Source organism: Mastigoproctus giganteus, chromosome 5, assembly GCF_048544385.1.
Source record: "Mastigoproctus giganteus isolate SK-2022 chromosome 5, ASM4854438v1, whole genome shotgun sequence".
NCBI classification, from domain to species: domain Eukaryota; kingdom Metazoa; phylum Arthropoda; class Arachnida; order Uropygi; family Thelyphonidae; genus Mastigoproctus; species Mastigoproctus giganteus.
Window position 1 is genome coordinate 15,296,124 of NC_143579.1, and position 19,327 is coordinate 15,315,450.

The 19,327-nt window shown below is 38.5% G+C and overlaps 1 protein-coding gene across 3 annotated transcripts in view; it reads left to right on the forward strand.

Moving 5' to 3' along the window:
- Positions 1 to 19,327, forward strand: part of LOC150085198 (lipoma-preferred partner homolog) — a 196,447-nt gene that overhangs the window by 78,714 nt on the left and 98,406 nt on the right. For all 3 annotated transcript variants that reach the window (XM_090373083.1, XM_090373085.1, XM_090373084.1), the window contains exon 3: positions 12,592 to 12,821. In XM_090373083.1, the coding sequence (XP_090229209.1) occupies positions 12,592 to 12,821 (230 nt within the window). The remainder of the gene's footprint in view (positions 1 to 12,591; positions 12,822 to 19,327) is intronic.

Sequence of the window (19,327 nt, forward strand, 5' to 3'; positions counted from 1 at the left end):
GAAGAACGATAAAATGTAAACTAAAAAGTTAACAGAAGAAATGCAAATTTGTGTATCTTCAAGTTCACGAGCATTCAGGGGTCTCTCATAACAGTACATGTAAAATGGGCATGTATTGTAACTTCTAAAGCTAACAATACTGTATTAAAACTACATTTAATCACTGAAAATATATATATGTATATATATTTTTTTATGAATGGATATTTACTCGGATATTTAGCTACTATGGCATCATAATCAATTCCTAAAAATTTCATCAAGAACAATTTCTCCACTGATCAAATCTCTCACTTGGAATTCTTCCCAAGATTGTTCAATATCTTTTAGTAGTTCATCCCTCTCATTGCTGTTAATTGGCGGTTTAGCAAACCTGCTTTTGCAAAACAATTCTTAATTGTTGTTTCTGTCACATCTTGACTCCACACCACACTTTAACAAACTGTGATCTGCAAATCTATAGGTTGGTTGGTTTCTATTCTCAGTATAAATTTTTTTTCAATATCTGTCTTTGGCAGTGCATTTTCAAATTCTTATAATGCCTTGGTCTATTGGCTGAAACAAGATATTTGGAGGGAAGAAAATGATTTTCATACTTTTATGTTTTGAAATTACTGAGTTGAGGGTGTGCAGGGCAGCTGTCAATAAGCAATGCAATTTTCTGTTTTTTTTTTTTTTTTTTTTTTTTTCATCTTTCTATCGAAATTTAAAATACACTGTTCAAAAATTTCATTTGTCAACCAAGATTTTTTGCTGTAGTTGTAGTCCAACTCTAATGACTTAACTCCTTTGAAACATTGGGGTGTTTACTTTTTGCCTATTACCAAAAGCTTCAGTTTTTCATTGCCAGCCATATTTGCACCAACCAAGACTGTAATTCTCTCCTTACAATTTTTACCACCTAAACATTTATCACCTTTTAAAGTGATAAATGTTTAGCAACCATTTAAAAAAATAGACCTGTTTCATCAACATTGAATATGTCTTTCAGTTTGTGATCCTCCATAATTTTTTTTCGAAACTGTTTTTTCCAATGGGTGCAGCCTTCTTCGATTGCAACTCCACTTTCACCAAAAATAACTTTTTCAAGTAAGCCATGGCACTTTTTAAATTTGTCCAGGCAACCAGAACTGGCTCGGAATGCTTTATGCCCCAGATAAGATGCGTAGCCTTTTTTTTTATTAATGGCCCTGATATTGGTACGTTTTGGCTTTGAATTAACTTCACCTACTTAAAAATGGCTTCATATACATCTTCATACAGACATAATTTCGCACACTTCTGATTGGTTCTTTTCCTCAAACAGTTTGAGAATCGAAACACAGTTTTTCAAAATGGTTGACAGGCATGGGCACGGATACCAAATTTTAAAGCGATTTTTTTTTTTTAATGCCCCAATCTACACTATTGAGCACTTCCACTTTTTCCACTGCACTCAAGGATTTCCTTTTAGACATTGTAAGGTTACTTGCACAGCAGCTAAAACAAAACTGATTTAGGGACCACTTGTAAACAGAGACAGGCGAAATTTAGCGAAATTTAGTGGATGACTCATTTCTGTGAAACAACAGATGAATTTTTGGGATAATGGAAAATTACTCCCTCCTAATTCTCTAATGGAATGCTTACAGTAGAAAACAGGTTGACCAGAGGCAACGTTCATGTCAGGAATATGCTTTAATCTTTCCCAGTGGTTGTGGACACATAGATAGCAGTTGACCAGTGCAACTTCTTGGTTCAATAGAGGCAGTTGTATAGGTTTTACAGACACCACTAAATTGTGGAATGTTTTATCTCTTAATTTGTGCTTTCTACAGCATCTCTATTGCATAAAGTCCAGAGGTGCAAACAGTGCACACACAGAGCTCTCAAAATCAGTTCGGGGAAATTTTCTTCATTATACTGTAATGACCAAGGGGAAATCAAAAAAAATTTGCTAAATAGAAAAATTCACTATATGGAAGTTTGTTAAAGAAGAGGTTCGACTGTATATGATATCAAAATTAATTTTTTCCACACAGTTCCTTGTTGACCACATCGTAGTATCCAGTCAAATTGATCAGAGAAGGCTTCCCCTTAACAAATGCATGCTGTGTCTGATTGACCTGGCACATTATAGCCACAGATGCTAATGTACCATAAAACTCGTATGCAAACAAACAACCAAACAGCTATATCTGAACTATAACTGCAGTCTCGTCTAGATGAACCTGCAATGCTTCCTTAACCAGTGACTCCATTATTTTCCCCTGAACAGAAGCTAAATTAACAGGTCTGTAATTATTTTTATCACGCTCGGAGCGTGACTCCGACACACTCCCGAGCCACTTCCATTTCCGATACGCGCATGGAGAATGTAGATCATGTGTCTGATGATCATGTGCATGAGTGCCATGGACCGGCTACTTAAGGATGTGTCTTAGCACTAGTAGTATGCTGTTGAAGAAGGAGACGGCAGTTCTCCGAAAGCTCCAGGTTTCATTGTTTTATCGCTTTTAACCTAGTTTATTTTAATTAATTTTATTGTTTTTAACTATATTTTAAATTAAACTCAATCTTATAATTTTTCCACCAGTTAAGTAAGTTATTAAATTATTTACCAATTAATAAATTAGTAAAAAATAAATTCATTTATCAGCTAAGATTGCAATTTTCAACCAAAAAGATGCTCACAATTTTGTTATAATATTCACATAATGTAATCATAACCAAATTCAAATCCAGCTTAAGCCCTATTGTTATGTTTTATCACGCTCGGAGCGTGACTCCGACACACTCCCGAGCCACTTCCATTTCCGATACGCGCATGGAGAATGTAGATCATGTGTCTGATGATCACGTGCATGAGTGCCATGGACCGGCTACTTAAGGATGTGTCTTAGCACTAGTAGTATGCTGGAGATAACACTCGTTACTGAAGCGCGATACAGCATATCCGGAATTCGATAGCATTAGCTTTGTATAGTATAGTGCATAATATAATATTGTCAATTAATCAGTACATCTATTAATCTTGTTAAACTTCATTGTCAATTAAATTGTACTTTTAACTATATATATATAACGACTTAGAGTACAAACGTAGCAAATAATTAATACATACTTGATACGGAAGTTATATAAAGGGAACTCGTAGATAACACTCGATACCGAAAAATAAATATAGCGTTATAACTGTGTTAAGATACAAGTTTAAGGTTTTAATTTTGTTCTGAAATTGTAATTTTATTGACATTTAAATCGAAATCATGACTCTGACCAGAGCAGCAAAGCAAAAGGCTCAAGCTAATGGGAGTGCTGTGACTCAGGGAAGAACTGAGGGGGGCAGTTGCCCCCTGAATCACGGCCTTTTAAGATGCACTGTTTGCTTGATGTTTGCGGAGCAATCGGGTACGGGACATGATACTGCCATGGGGGATGTCTTTGTGTGTGCACGATGCAAGGAGTGCAAGGAAATTAGGCGACAACTCGGCGTTGTTATGGGCCTATATGAGACCTTGTAGGACAGGGTGGATGCCCTCGAAGGAAATAAATTGAGGGGCCCATCAAGCTCTCAGCTGCCCACATCAACACCAGAGCTTGGACTTGGTCATCTTGCAACACAGAGGCAGCCCCCAAGGCAGAATGCGCTGGTCCAACAGGAACTAGTAGTTGTTGGTGACTCAATTGTCAGGGAAACGGGGAACATGCTTTGTAAAAAGGATAGGTGGAACAGGACCAGAGTATGTCTGCCAGGGGCAAAGGTTGATGACGTTGTAGAGCAGATATCATCTTTTAAGGGCACAAAAGGTGATATAGTTGTACACGTTGGCACTAATGATATTAAGAGTAGGAGACCAGCGGAATTACTTAACAAGTACAGGTCACTGTTGAAAAAAAGCCGTGAAGTAGGGTTGAATTTGAAAGTGTCTGCAATTCTGCCCAGACACGATAGGAGGGAGTATATGATGAGAGCCTTGTCGATCAATTCGGCCCTGGAAAGATTGTGCAAGGCTGAAGGGGTAGAATTTTTTTCAGCCTGGACTGTACTTGTTAACAGGAGAGATTGCTTCTACAGGGATGGGATACACTTAAATAGAAAGGGTGCAAGAATATTTGCTGATGCTATCGAGGCAGTGTTAGGTGGGTCGGAAAACTGCTAGCTTGGGGGGAGACAAAGACTAATGGATTAACAGTAGCCACGGGCAGAGGTGAAAGAGATTCTTGCACTGCTTCTATTGGAATGAGCAGAAGCCTGAAAAACAAGATGCAGGATATTTCAGAGACTGCTGGAAGTCATTGCGGTACAAGTAAACACATGGGTTGTGTTAGGGTAGCTAAGAATAGAAACAGGTGCATGTATACTTGCGTGTACACTAATGCTAGGAGTTTAGTAAATAAATTTGATGAATTTGAGGTATTACTCAAAACATCAAAGGCAGATATTGTTGGGATATCAGAGATATGGTGTCACACAGATATAAGGAATGCAGAACTGGAATTTGGGGAGTACAACGTCTACAGAAAGGATAGACAGGATAGGAAGGGAGGAGGGGTTATGCTATTAGTTAAAAAACACATAAAATCCAAGGAAGTGAAGCCAGTTGACATCGCTGGACAGTGCAGTGTTGAGTCAGTTTGGTGTGACATAAGCATAGGTAAATCAAAATTGAGAGTAGGAGTGTGCTATAGGCCTAATGACTCTGATGAGTATAATAAGATACTGTACAGGGAAATAGAGTGGGCCAGTAAATCAGAGAGTCTTATAATGGGGGATTTTAATTTCCCAGATATTGACTGGAATTTGTGGGTTGGTCACTCACACACTAGCAAGGCTTTTGTGGATTTATTGGATGATTGTTTTCTACACCAGCATGTTCGGGAGGCAACTAGAGGGAGTAATACTCTTGATCTGATTATCAGTAGTGATTCTTCATGCATTAGGAATCTGCAGATAAATGAACCACTGGGTGGCAGTGATCACAGTGTGCTGAAGTGGGATTTACTCAAGGAGGTAACTACCATCAGAGGTAAAGGGAAGGGTTTTTGCTTTCGTAAAGGAGACTATGCTGGTCTGAGACAGTATTTAAATTCTATACAGTGGGACCAACTGATGATGTTACCAACAGCAAATTCAAAATGGGAAGCATTCAAGGAACTAATCTTGGAAGCTACCAGGCTTTACATACCAACCAAGAAATATTGTTCAAGGTTCAGGCCTAAATGGTTGTCAGATGAACTAATGAGACATATGGCAGAGAAGAAAAATGCATGGGATACATACAAATTAATGGGTGACGTGGAAGCCTATGATAGATATAAGTTGGTCTGTAACCAAGTCACAAAGGAGATTAGGCAGGCAAAGGCAGATTATGAGAAATCCTTGGCAAAGGATGCAAAGAAAAACAGAAAAGAGTTCTTTACCCATTTAAACTCAAGAAGGAAAGGGATGAATCAGATTGGTCCACTGGATGTTGATGGTTCAACAGTTGAGGATCCAGCTCAGGTGGCTAACAATCTAAACGAGTATTTTGCATCTACATTCACACATGAGGAGTTATTCAGGAAGGGGAATGTCGTAGGTGAAGTAAACATTGGCAGTGAGCTAGATGATTTTCTAATAACTGAGAGGAAAGTGGAGGAGAAATTGTTGAGGATAAACATAAAAAAGGCACCCGGGGTGGATGGGATCTATCCAGTTATATTAAAGGAGGCAGCAAAGGAAGTAAGCAAACCCCTAGCCATAATTATGAGAGCTTCTTTGGACTCAGGGGAGGTACCCATGGACTGGAGATGTGCAAATGTAACCCCAATTCACAAAGGAGGATCAAAGGCTGACACAAGTAATTATAGACCTGTTAGTTTAACTTCGGTTCCAGGAAAATTAATGGAGGCACTGGTTAAAGAAGCACTGCAGGATCATCTGGACAAGAATTCAGTTATAGCTCAGACACAGCATGGGTTTGTTAAGGGCAGGTCTTGTCTGACCAATTTGATTGGATACTATGATGTAGTCACAAAAGAACTGGATGCAGGGAATAACTTTGATATTATATATTTGGATCTTAGAAAGGCTTTTGATACTGTTGCGCATGGAAGACTGCTGCACAAATTGGAGAAGTGTGGCATTGGAGGCAAATTGCTGCTATGGATAAAGGGATGGTTGAGTGGCAGAAGACAGAGAGTGGTAATCAATGGACACTGCTCAACGTGGACTAATGTTATTAGTGGAGTTCCTCAGGGTTCAGTGTTGGGTCCATTGTTGTTTTCTGTATTTATAAATGATATTGATGATGGTGTATCAGGCTTAATGTCCAAGTTTGCAGACGATACAAAGGTTGGCAGGGTTGTTAAGGACACTACTGATACTATGCTGCTGCAACAGGATCTGGAAAGGTTGAGCAGATGGGCTGAGAGGTGGCAAATGAAGTTTAACATTGACAAATGTAAAGTACTACATATGGGAAACAGTAACCCCAGATCAACGTATCAACTCTGTGGTACTACGCTGACAGTGGTAGAGAATGAAAAGGACCTGGGGGTAATTGTGCAGGCAGATATGAAGTTCTCTGAGCAGTGCAGACGAGCTGCAAGAGTAGCTCATGGTGTCTTGTCAATGATATACAGGAATTTTTCTAGCAGGGACAGGGATGTGATTATTCCCTTGTATAAGGCATTGGTCAGGCCACACCTTGAGTACTGTATACAGGTCTGGAGGCCTCATTTCAAGAAGGATGTAGAGCTGCTGGAACGAGTACAGAGAAGGGCAACAAGATTAGTGAATGGAACAAAGGGTTGCTCTTACGAAGAAAGGCTTAAGTTTTGCAAATTACAGAGCCTGGAGACTAGGCATCGCCGAGGTGATCTGATAGAGGTGTACAAGGCTTTGAATGGCTTGAGCATGCTCAATGCCGATGGAATTCTTCCTCTTGCTCAGAATAATCACCTGAGAGGGCATAAATTCAAATTGAGGAAGGACGGATGTCGGATAGATGTGCGGAAATTCGCCTTTAGCCAGCGGGCAGTTGGTTTGTGGAATAGACTTCCATCGCTTGTTGTTGAAGTTGATAGCCTAAACAAATTTAAGGCTCAGCTGGACAGGTATTTCGAACGAATTGAGGGGTGAAATGGGAGTAGTGGTTGTTTTTTTTTTTTTTTTTTTTCTTTTATTTTGGCTGATGCTGAATAAGCTTGCTTTCTTGCATCATATGCCTCTACTAATGCTAATGCTAATGCTTGCTGATCTTTGCAAGTCTGGTTGATCTGTGAAGGGAGCAAGGTGTTTCAGTGACATATTGCTATTAGAACACTTGCTCCCTTCATAAATTGGCCAGAGTTGTGGCCAAAAAGGAAGAGAAGAAACTTCCAATAACCTGTGACCTTGTTTGTGGTTTTCATTTCTTCTTCTTCTTCTTCTTCTTCTTTAATGCTGCCGAATGGCGTTTGCGACTTCGTTTTGATATTGTTCTCTGTCTAGCGCTGCGTGTAGAATTTGTGCTGTTGTCATGTGAAGCCAGGTGTTGATGTTATCTAGCCATGCCATTTTCAGTCTGCCTGGGCGTTTCTTGCCTTCGATCTTGGATGAGTGGTAGTAGGTGATATTTTTGTTGGTTCCTAGCGATGTGACCTAGGTATTTGCATTTCCTGCTGATGATGGTTTTGAGCAGGTCCCGTTCCGTGTGCATGTCCTGCAGGACCTGTGCGTTGGTTATCTTGGCTGTCCACGGAATTTTCAGCATTCTTCGGTAGAGCCACATTTCGAAGGCCTGGAGCTTTTTTGTAGTGGCTGATGTTAGAGTCCAGGTTTCTACACCGTAGAGCAGTATTGGCCAGATGTAGCATTTCAATGTGCGTAATTTGAGCATGATGTTCAAGCTTCTGTCGGTGAGGAGGGTTCTCCATTTGGTGAATGCCTGCCTGGCTTGTTCAATTCTGCTTTTGATTTCGGCCTCATGGTTCAGCTGGTCATCAATGAGTACTCCGAGATACTTGAAGCGGTGTATTTGCTCTAATTTTTCGTTGTTTAGTTTAATCGTGATTTTGCTTGCAGTCCTGCTGACCTTCATCACCTTTGTTTTCTTTTTGTTGATTCGTAGCCCCCATGCTTGGCTTTCTATGTCCACTTCGTTCAAGATGGTCTGTAAATCTTGTTCTGAATCCGCTATTAGTGCTGTGTCATCGGCATATCTTAAGTTATTGATGTAGTGTCCGTTAACTTTTATGCCGATGTTCTTGTCAGCCAGTGTTTGGTCGAAGATCATTTCCGAATAGATGTTAAAAAGAATGGGAGATAATGGACAGCCTTGCCGGACGCCTTTTTTTATTGGAATTGGGTCTGTCAGGTCGTTGTCATAGCGAAGCCGGGCTGTTTGATTCCAGTAGAGAGTTGTAATAAAGTTGATATCATTGTTTTCAAGCCCAAGTTTTTTCAGTCGGTCAATTAGGCGGTCGTGGTCTACTGAATCGAAGGCTTTCTCGTAGTCAATAAAACATATATACACGTCTTTTTGATGTTCATAGCACCTTTGTAGCAATATTTGTAAACAAAAAATTGCTTCTCTGGTGCCTAGTCCCCTGCAGAATCCGAACTGTGTGTTTCCTAGTGCACTTTCGCACTTACATCTTATCCTTTGCTGAATCACCTTGAGGAAGACTTTTAGCACCTGGCTCATTAGACTGATCAGGCTGAAGTCTTCGCATTTCCGGCTGGTAGCCTTTTTTGGTAGGGCCACAAAGATGGATTGGAGCCATTCGGATGGAATGTCGTTGTTGTTGTAGATTTGATTGAACCATTTCGTTAGTTGTTGGATGTTGCTGTAGTCTAGTTGTTTCAGCAGTTCCACATGAATCTGATCAGGTCCACAGGCCTTGCCTGGCTTTGTTATTCGGATGGCATGTTCCACTTCAGATGTTAATATGTGAAGATTGTCTTCCTGTGTTTGTTGTTGCGTTTCTGCCGGTTTTCTGTTGGTGCCGAACAGATTGTATATATAGCTCTTCCAGGTGTCGAGTTTGGCTTGTTTGCTTAGTATAGGTTGATTGTTGTCCGTATATAAACTTGGGATAGGAGCCGGTTTGTAGATGTTTCCAGCTTCTTTAAGCTTCTTGTGCAGGTTATAGTTGTCATTTTTCTTGATTAGGTCTTCGATTTCTGCACACTGATCTTCCATCCATTTTTCCTTCGCCTTCCGGATTTCCTGTTTGATCTTTTGTTGTATTTCTTTGTATTTTTCCCGGTTGTTGTTGCTTTTGAATATTCTCCGTTCATCCATTAGGTCTAGTATGTGCTGGGTCATCCACCGTTGTTTCTTTTTCGACGCCTGATGTCCTAGCAGGGTTTCTGCTGTTTCATTGATGCACTGTTTGAGTGAACGCCCGAATGCTTGCACGTCTGTTGTTACTGCTTTGATCGATCGGATTGTAGTGTTGAGATGAAGCTGTACTTGTCGTCTGTTGGCGGTGTTCTTCAGTTTCTCCTGGTCGATTCTTTTTGTTGTGCTTGTGCGTTTGACTGCTCGTAACTTGAGACGTAGTGTTGCTATTACTGGGTTATGGTCTGATGATATGTCAGCTCCGGGGTAAGTTTTTGCCTTGAGGACACTTGACTTATATCTGATGTTGATTAAGATGTAGTCAATTTGGTTCCTGACGATATTGTTGTCAGAGTCTTGTGGTGAGGTCCAGGTGTCTAGTCGTCGAGGTGGTAGTTTGAACCAAGTGTTGGCAATGCTAAATTTTTCTTCTTGGCAGAACTGGACGAGTCTGTCGCCTCGTTCATTCCGTGTCCCCAAGCCATGTTCTCCGACTATGTTTTGTAACTTTCCTTGACCGATTTTGGCATTAAAGTCACCGAGGATGACCGTCATGTCGTGCTTCTTCAGCGACTTTAAAGTGTTGCTTAGCTTGTCGTAGAACAATTCAATTTCTTGATCGTCTTTGTCCGCTGTTGGTGCATAGACCTGGAGCACATTCAGGTTGATCTTGTTGCCTGCTAGCTGTAGTAGTGCGATTCGTTCCGATATTGGGGTGAAACTGGTGACTTTGTTGGCCAGTTGTTTGTGGACAACGAAAGCGACGCCGTACGTCTGCTTGGTGTTCTCTTCTCCTCCGGAACAGAAGACGTGGTGGTCGTTTGATATAAACTTCTTTGTTCTAGGCCATTTGGTTTCACTTAGCCCAAGTATGTTGATGTTAATGCGTTCCATTTCTTGTAAAGCATTGGCTAGTTTTCCTGGTTGTAGTAGGCTTCTAACGTTCCATGTAGCTAGTTTCAGAAAATTCTTCGACGCAAGCTCGGAGATTCTTAGCACCCCTGTCCCATTCAAGGGACGCCGAGACTCGGGGCCGTGGTTTATTTTGCTTGCTATCATTGAAGTTTTCAAGGGAAGGATAATCCAAGTAGTTTCCCGTTGCTTTCTTGGATCACAATTTAGTTGAAAAGGTCGTGTGTGGACCTTTTGAAACGGGTTTCGTCTGACGTCTCCACTGAAACCTTTCCGCCGTGGGAGGCCCTTCTGGGAGCATATATCTTTCGGTGCTTTAGTAGTTTAACAAATTAAACTACTAAACCTGCCGCAGCCATATAAATGGAGTAGCTCTTATTCAGTGATGAAGCTGCCTCGTGATGTCATAATTTTACGCAATTTATGCCGAATTTCTAGTCACCACTGACCAAGCAGGTGGCACTGCTGTAGTTTTATCTCCTGGAAACAGCCAAATGGCTGACTCGGTAAAATTACTGTGACCTTGAAAATACCAATAATGTATAACTCAGCAAAACGTGAGTATTTTTAAATACAATTTGGTATCCTGGAAACTCCTACATCAAAGCTATCATGTAGCACAACTATTCTACTAAGAATTCCCAGTGACTGATTATAGTTCCTTAAAAATTTAATGACCTTGAAATTTCCTATGTCCAAACATAATAATGATAACCATTTTAAAAAAGTTCAGTCCGAAAAATAAAACCACGTTTAGGTCCCAAATCTTAACCTATCACTCACCCACACTTATTTTATTTAAAATATAACTTCTTTTTGAGCAACACTCCCGAAAACCTTCTTTATTTATTAATTTTTAAGAGCGCACTAATTTAGCTAGCATACAGCTGGTGCCACCAGCGCCACCTCATTTTCATTTCTAACATTTCTAATTCTCCTTGTTCCTGTTTCTTACAAGTTCCACCTGGAAATCCATCAGATTTTTATATATTTGTAATGTGAGTTAATTTTATAAACCCATATCACATTAAACTGGTTTTTTAACACAGACTGAGTGTGCTATTCCCTAGTTATATGATTATTTTATGAAAATCTATTATTGTCTGTTATAAAATTTCGATGAGTCAAATCATTATGACCACCTACCTAATAAGCATGTTGACCACCTTTCACCAGTGATAACTGCTTGTAGCTAGCATGGCATCAATTCCACGAGACTGCGGAAAGTGTGCTCAGGTATTCTGGACCAGCTAGACAGAAGGATGCCCTGGAGTTTGCCAGTGGAGTGCACTGGTAAATGCTGCATTTCATCTCATCCCACAGATATTCAATGGAATTGATTTCAGGGGAATTTGGTTGCCAGGTGAACACACAAAATGCTTAAATGTGGTCCTCAAACCATTCGTGCATTATGCAGACCTTGTGACACGTGTGCTATCTTGTTGAAATTGTCCAGTGCTGTCTGGATACACAATCACCATGTAGGGCAAAACTTGGTCTGAAACAGTGCCAAGGTAGCATCTGGCAGTTTGGGTTCAGTCAATGGGGAAAATATTCTCCAACCGATACCACCACCACCACCAACAGTTTTCATCCGAGTGTGCAGTCTGGTTGGTTGGTTGTAGATGTTCATTTGCTCACTGTCAAATATACATCCATCATGATCTGGCACCTCTTTTTCAGTCATCCAACATCTAGGTACAATCTTCTGTGTGTACTGCAGTTAGAGGTGTTGATGATGGTTGGTCATGATCACCACATGAATAAGTCTCTTACTCAGTAGGCTTATCTGCAAGAATGTCCACTGGATGGTGTGCCCAGAAACTTTTCTCTGTGCACCCTGGATATCGTCTGTTGTTAATTTGAGGGATCATGAGCTGTCTGTGGTACTGGACAGCATGTGCCAACTGCTGTTCACCTTGACTGTCAACAGTGGGTCTCCCTATCCTGGCATGTTGGTTGATTGTGAGTCCCTCTTTGGTCATTTCCATCACATCTTCACTGTGATGCTCCTTGAACAGCCAACAGTGACTGTTGTTGCTGAGATGCTGGCCCCCTACCTTCCTAGTACTGCAAATCATATCCCATTCTCTTTAAAAAAATAAAATAAAAATAATAATAATATTGTTGTAATGCTAGAATACCATTGCATGAAGTTATTAATGACAGTGATTTCCACCATTATAGTGATTGATAATATCATGATGTCATAACTTGATATCTTTCATTATATAAATAATGAATTTTGTTCAGATTTATTTGTTTAATATTGCACTTAAATTTAATTGTGCTGTTATAACTAAGGTTATTTTCTCATGTATGACTTATGACATTAATTTCAAATTATCACAAACAACTTTGTTACCATGCATAGTGTTTCTTTCTTTAGGTAATCCAATCTACAGCAATTACTCATTAGCAGATGATGATCTTCCTCCTCCTCCCCCACCTCCACCACCACCTCCACCTCCACCTCAGGCATCCTATAGCAATTCTTCAAATCAGATGTTTCCTCCACCTCCTCCTCCTGATAATCTGCCACCACCACCTCCATCTCCTATTAGTTCTACTTATGCTACACAATCCAGTTATGCTACTTATCGACCACAATCTTCTGCAGTAAGTTAATCAATTCACTGTTTGTGATTAGTTCATCTGTGCATATTTATCATCCACTTAACTATCCTTGCATTTTTACCAGCAGAAATTTCTTGGAGAGATGCAGGTGTTGTTATTATTTTTATTTTTACCTTCAGTAATAAAGATGGCTGTACTCTCCATCACAAAAGTTTATTGTTTGGCAAAAATGACGTAAAAGCTTAAATTATATAATGGTAGTTCTCAAACTTTTATCTCTACTGAGTGCACAGCATATTCTGGGAAGGTAGTATTCTGGTAAATAAAATTTATAATATCACGATGGTCCTTTTCTCTGCACTTTTTGTCTTCACAAAGCAAAACAAACTGTTATTGAAATTAATTCGTGTCTTTTATTAATATTGTATCTTTTGGCACTGTCACACTTAGAATGCAGTAAACAGATATTCCCTTAACATTAACAAAATAAAACTGTTTATCCTATTCAGTTTTACAAGTGCAGTTATAAGATTTTTAACATCTTTGTATTTCTGACAGTTACTGACTTAAGTAACCCCACTTAATCAAAACTAAAAAGAAGTGCACCAGACCTGACTGTAGCCAAATGATTGCCTTACAAATACAGAGTTCTACGTGTACAAATTCGTTTTGTCACAAAATGAGTTAAAATGTTTGCAGTTACTGTACTCAAATTCTTCTAACTCGTGAGGCAATCCTGCATTAAAGATAAATTTTAAAAACTTTTTTTTTATAATTTACTAATTAATTAATAATGGAAATTGCACTGAATAAGAGATTATACATATAAATCATTTTTCCACATGTCCAGCATTGGCAAATCAAAGGCAAGTTTCCTTAGTGCATGTCTGGAAATACAGAAGCATGCATCAGAGAGTACCTGCAGGCACCAGTTTGAGAACCATTGTTTTAAAGTAATTAATGTTATTTTGTCCTTTTAAAAATTATGAAAAGTAGAACTATTTTTGTTCTCACTTGTATGTTTATGGCTGGCAAGGTTTCAGCTTCCTAGTATACGAAGTGTATTTAATGCTTATATCAGAATACGTGTCATCACAGGTTGTCTCTTGGTAATGCCAAAAGGTTAATCTGTTATGTGAAACAAATGGCATCCCCATTTGTTTCACATAACTAAAGGTAGCCTAAAGGTAGCCCCATTGTGTGCACTAAGAGCCATACATTTTAGCATTAGAATTAGTAGAGGCATATGATGCAAGAAAGCAAGCTTATACAGCATCAGCCAAAAAAAAAAAAAAAAACCCCTTCCCATTTCACCTATCCATTCGCTCCAAATGCTTGTCTAGTTCTACCTTGAATTTATTTAAGCTATCAACTACAACAACAGATGGAAGTGTGTTCCAGCAATCAATCACACACTGGCTAAAGGCAAATTTCTGCACATCTATTCTACAACAGTCTTTCTTCAATTTGAATTTATGTCCCCTCAGGTGATTAATCTGGGCAAGAGGAAGAATCTCATCAGTATTGAGCTGACCTTATACACCTGAATCAGATCACCCCTCAGGTGCCTAGTCATCATACACTGTAATTTGCAAATCTTAAGCTTTTCTTCATAAGAGCAACCCTTTGTTCCATTTACTAATCTTGTTGCCCTTCTCTGTACTTGTTCCAGCAGCTCTACATACATCCTAAAATGAGGCCTCCAGGCCTGTATACAGTACTCACCTGACCATTGCCTTATACAAGGGGATAATCACCTGACCATTGCCTTATACAAGGGGATAATCACCTCCTTATCCCTGCTAGAAAAATTCTTGTATATCATTGATAAGACACCATGAACTACTCTTGCAGACTGTCATCACTGCTCAGAAAACTTCATATCTGACTGCACAATTGCCCCTAGGTCCTTTTCATTCTCTACCGCCCTGAGTGTAATACCACACAGTTGATATTTTACTCTGGGGTCAATGTTAAACTTCAGTGTCATTTGTCAATGTTAAACTTCAGTTGCCACCTGTTGCAGTAGTGTACTGTCATTAGTGTCCTTAACAACCATGCCAACCTTCATATCGTCTGCAAACTTAGACATTAAGCTTGATATACCGTCATCAGTATTATTAATAAATACAGAAAACAACAATGGACCCAACACTGAACCCTGGGGGACTCCACTAATAATATTAGTCCATGAAGAGCAGTGTCCATTGATTACCACTGCCTGTCTCCTTCCACTCAACCATCCCTTTATCCATAGCAGCATTTGAACTTAATGCCATATTGCTCCAATTTGTACAGTAGCCTTCCATGTGCAACAGTATAAAAAGCTTTTTTCCTTTAATATAACTGAATAGATCCCATCCAACCCAGGTGTCCTTTTTATGTTTATCTTCAAAAATTTCTCCTCCACTTTGCTCTTATTAAAAAATCATTTAAATCACTACCATAGTTTAATATACCTGTGGTATTCCCCTCCTTCCATTACTCCTCATGTGTAAATGTACATGAAAAATACTCATTCAGTTTATTTACCTGAGCAGGATCAACAATTGAACCATCGATATCAAGTGGACCAATCTGATTCATCCCCTTCCTTCTAGAGCAGGGGTGGGCAACATCTGGCCCCCTCCATAAATGCATAAATATAGAAAATCCATACCTGACTACACTCACCATAAACCGTAAACGTTCGGCTTAATTCGGTTCAATCGGGAATCACATACAGCAGTAAGCAGTGTGCAGTTAACCAGGTGATTCTACGCTGCATCAAAGAGTATTATTTCCTAATTATTATTGTAGCATCGATCGAACGAAGTTCCTTTGGATTTGACTTCTTATTGAAAAAAATAATATTGGTGCAATAAATTTTATAAGCCAGTTTATGCCTTTTCTAATTGTTACAATTTTTAATTTAATGTAATTTATAGTCCATAAAATGAGCCAATTAAAAAAAAGAAAAATTGATGCCGAATGCCGCATTTTCAATGATAATTGGACATTCAAATATTTAATTGCAAATATAGATGATAAAGCTGTTTGTTTGGTTTGTAACGAAACTATTTCATTTTTAAAGAATATAATCTAAAAAGGCATTTTTCAACAAAACATTTCGTAAAATATAAGCTATTTTCACCGGAACAAATGAAAATTGAAGCAGAAAATTTAAAATGTGGTTTGCGTAAGCAACAAAATACTTTGAAAATTGTCAAATACAGATAGAGCTCTGACAGAAGCTAGTTACATTGTTGCACATAAGGTTGCAAAACAATGTAAATCATTTTCTGACGGGGAATTTGTGAAGGAATGTTTGATAGGTATTGCTGAATTATTATGCCCTGATAAAAAACTGACGTTTGAAAAAATTTTTGTCACAAAGAACTCTTATGAAATGAATTGATAATATTTCAAGTAATTTATGTGATAAATTAAAATTGGAAGATTGTACTTATCATGCACTGGCTTTAGATGAGTCATGTGACATTACTGTTACGAGTCAACTTTTAATTTTTATTCAAGGTATAAATCATAGATTTGAAATTACGGAGGAATTACTTTCTGCATATCCTATGAAAGACACAGTGACTGATGAAGATTTATTTATAGCTCTTCAAGAAGCTTTGCAAAAACATAATATAAAGTGGGACAAAATTGTCAACATCACAACCAATGGGTGTGCCCTAGTTTGACAGGAAAAAACATTGGATTATTAAAAAGAATAAGCGACGAAATAAAGCATATTCCAGGAAAAGAAATAATTTTCTTACATTATATAATTCATCAAGAAACCCTTTGCAAAAGAGTTTGAAAACTGAAACTCTTTTGCAAAGCTTCTCGTATCGGTTGTAACGAACGTAGTTAATTTTATTCGTGGAAGAACTTTAAACCACTAGCAATTCATAACATTTTTGAAAGAAATTGAATGTGATTTTACTGATATTCCTTACCATACGGACATAAGATGGCTTAGTCTTGCAAAAGCATTAAAATGATTTCAGGATTTGTTGGATGAAATTGTAAACTTCTTAAATGCTAAGGACAAGCTGAATGAATTTTGCGAATTAAAAGATGAACAATGGGTGAACGACTTTTTCTTCTCCGTTGATATGTTTTCGCATCAAAATGAATTAAATTTATTATTACAAGGGAAACCACTATTTATTTTTGATATGTATACAAATGTCACATCGTTTATGAAAAAGCTCAAGTTATTTTCGCAACAATTCCAAACTATAAGTTAACTCACTCTCCAATCTTACAAAAGAGAGAAAAAAAACTTGAAATGTGCTGATTTTAAGAAATATGAGGCTATAATAAGTGATTTATTTAATGAATCTACAAGAAGATTTGATGATATTCAGAAAATTTCTAAAGATCTATCTTTAGTAAGCCTACCATTTAATTTTAATGTCAATGATGCACCACCTTGTATCCAGTCGCAACTGATAAATTTACAATAAAATTTAATATTAAAGAATCAATTTGCTGAAAAAACAATAACGGACTTTTATGCCTCGTTAAATCCAGAAATGTTTAAAAATATTCTGGATAATGCATAGAAATATTTGGCATTTTGGGATCGACGTACCTATGCGAAACTACATTTTCTTTAATGAAAAGTACAAAGAGCAAAATTAGATCAAGAATAACGGACGAAAATTTAGGAGCAGTTCTACGAATAGCCACTAGTGAATTGAATCGCAATTTTGATGAAATCAAATCAGAAACATTCCAAATGTAATCCCTCATATTAAAGTTTTTGTTTTCTGCATTTACTTTGTTATCATAAGTATAAGTATCATAAGTATCTTCCATAGGCTTCTGTGTCACCTGTTAATTTATATTATCCCATGAATTTTCTTCTCTGCCACATGTCTCATTAGTTCATCTGACTTCCATTTAGGTTGTGAATGCTTCCCATTTAGAATTTGCTGTTGGTAATATCATCAGTTGGTCCCACTGTATAGAACCTAAAAAATCTCTGGGACCACTGCTGATGGTAGTAATGTCTTTAAGTAAATCCCACATCAGTACACTGTGATCACTGCCACTTAGTGGTTCCTTTATCTGCAGTTTCTTAATGCATGAAGAATCGCTACTGATATTAAGATCGTGAGTATTGCTACCTCTAGTTGCCTTCCGAACATGCTGTTGTAGAAAACAATCATCCAATAAATCCATTAGCATTAGCAAAGGCACATGATGCAGGAAAGCAAGCTTATATAGCATCAGCCAAAAAAAAACCCCTTATTCCACCCATCCACTTGCTCCAAACGTTTGTGAAGTTCTGCCTTGAATCTATTAAGCAATCAACCACCCACTGGCTAAAGGCAAACTTCCACACATCTATCCTACAACAGTCTTTTTTCCTCGATTTGAATTTATGCCCTCAGGCGATTATTCTGAGCAAGAGGAAGAATCCCATCAGCATTGAGCATGCTCAAACCATTCAACGCTTTATACACCTCAATCAGATCACCTCATAGGTGTCTAGTCTCCAGACACTGTAATTTGTAATTTGCAAAACTAAAGCCTTTCTTCGTAAGAGCGTAATCTTGTTGCCCTTCTCTTTACTCGTTCCAACAGCTCTACATCCTTCTTAAAATGAGGCCTCCAGACCTGTATATAGTACTCAAGGTGTGACCTGACAATTGTCTTATACAAGGGGATAATCACCTCCTTATCCCTGCTAGAAAAATTCTTGTATATCATTGACAAGACACCAGGAGCTACTCTTGCAGATCATCTGCACTGCTCAGAAAACTTCATACCTGCCTGCACAATTACCCCCAGGTCATTTTCATTCTCTACCACTGTCAGTGTGGTACCACACAGTTGATACATTACTCTGGGATTACTGCTTCTCATATGTAGTACTTTACATTTGTCAATGTTAAACTTCATTTGCCACCTCTCAGCCCATCTGCTCAACTTTTTGAGATCCTGTTGCAGCAGTGTACTGTGTCATTAACAACCCTGCCAACCTTCGTATGTATCGTCTGCAAACTTGGACATTAAGCCTGATATACCATCATCAATATCATTTATAAATACAGAAAACAACAATGGACCCAACACTGGATCCTGAGGGACTCCACTAATAACATTAGTCCACGAAGAGTAATGAAAATTGATTACCACTCTCTGTCTTCTCCCACTCAACCATCCCTTTATCCATAGCAGCAATTTGCCTCCAATGCCACACTTCTCCAATTTGTGCAACAGTCTTCCCTGTGCAACAGTATCAAAGGCTTTTTTAAGATCCAAATATATGATATCAAAGTTATTCTTTGCATCCAGTTCCTTTGTGACAACATCATAGAATCCAATCAAATTAGTCACACAAGACTTCCCGTTAACAAACCTATGCTGTGTCTGAGCTATAACTGAAGTCTTGTCTAGATGATCCTGCAATGCTTCTTTAACCAGTGCCTCCATTAATTTTCCTGGAACAGAAGTTAAACTCACAGGTCTATAATTACTTGTGTCAGCCTTTGATCCTCCTTTGTGGATTGGGGTTAACATTTGCACATCTCCAGTCCATGGGTACT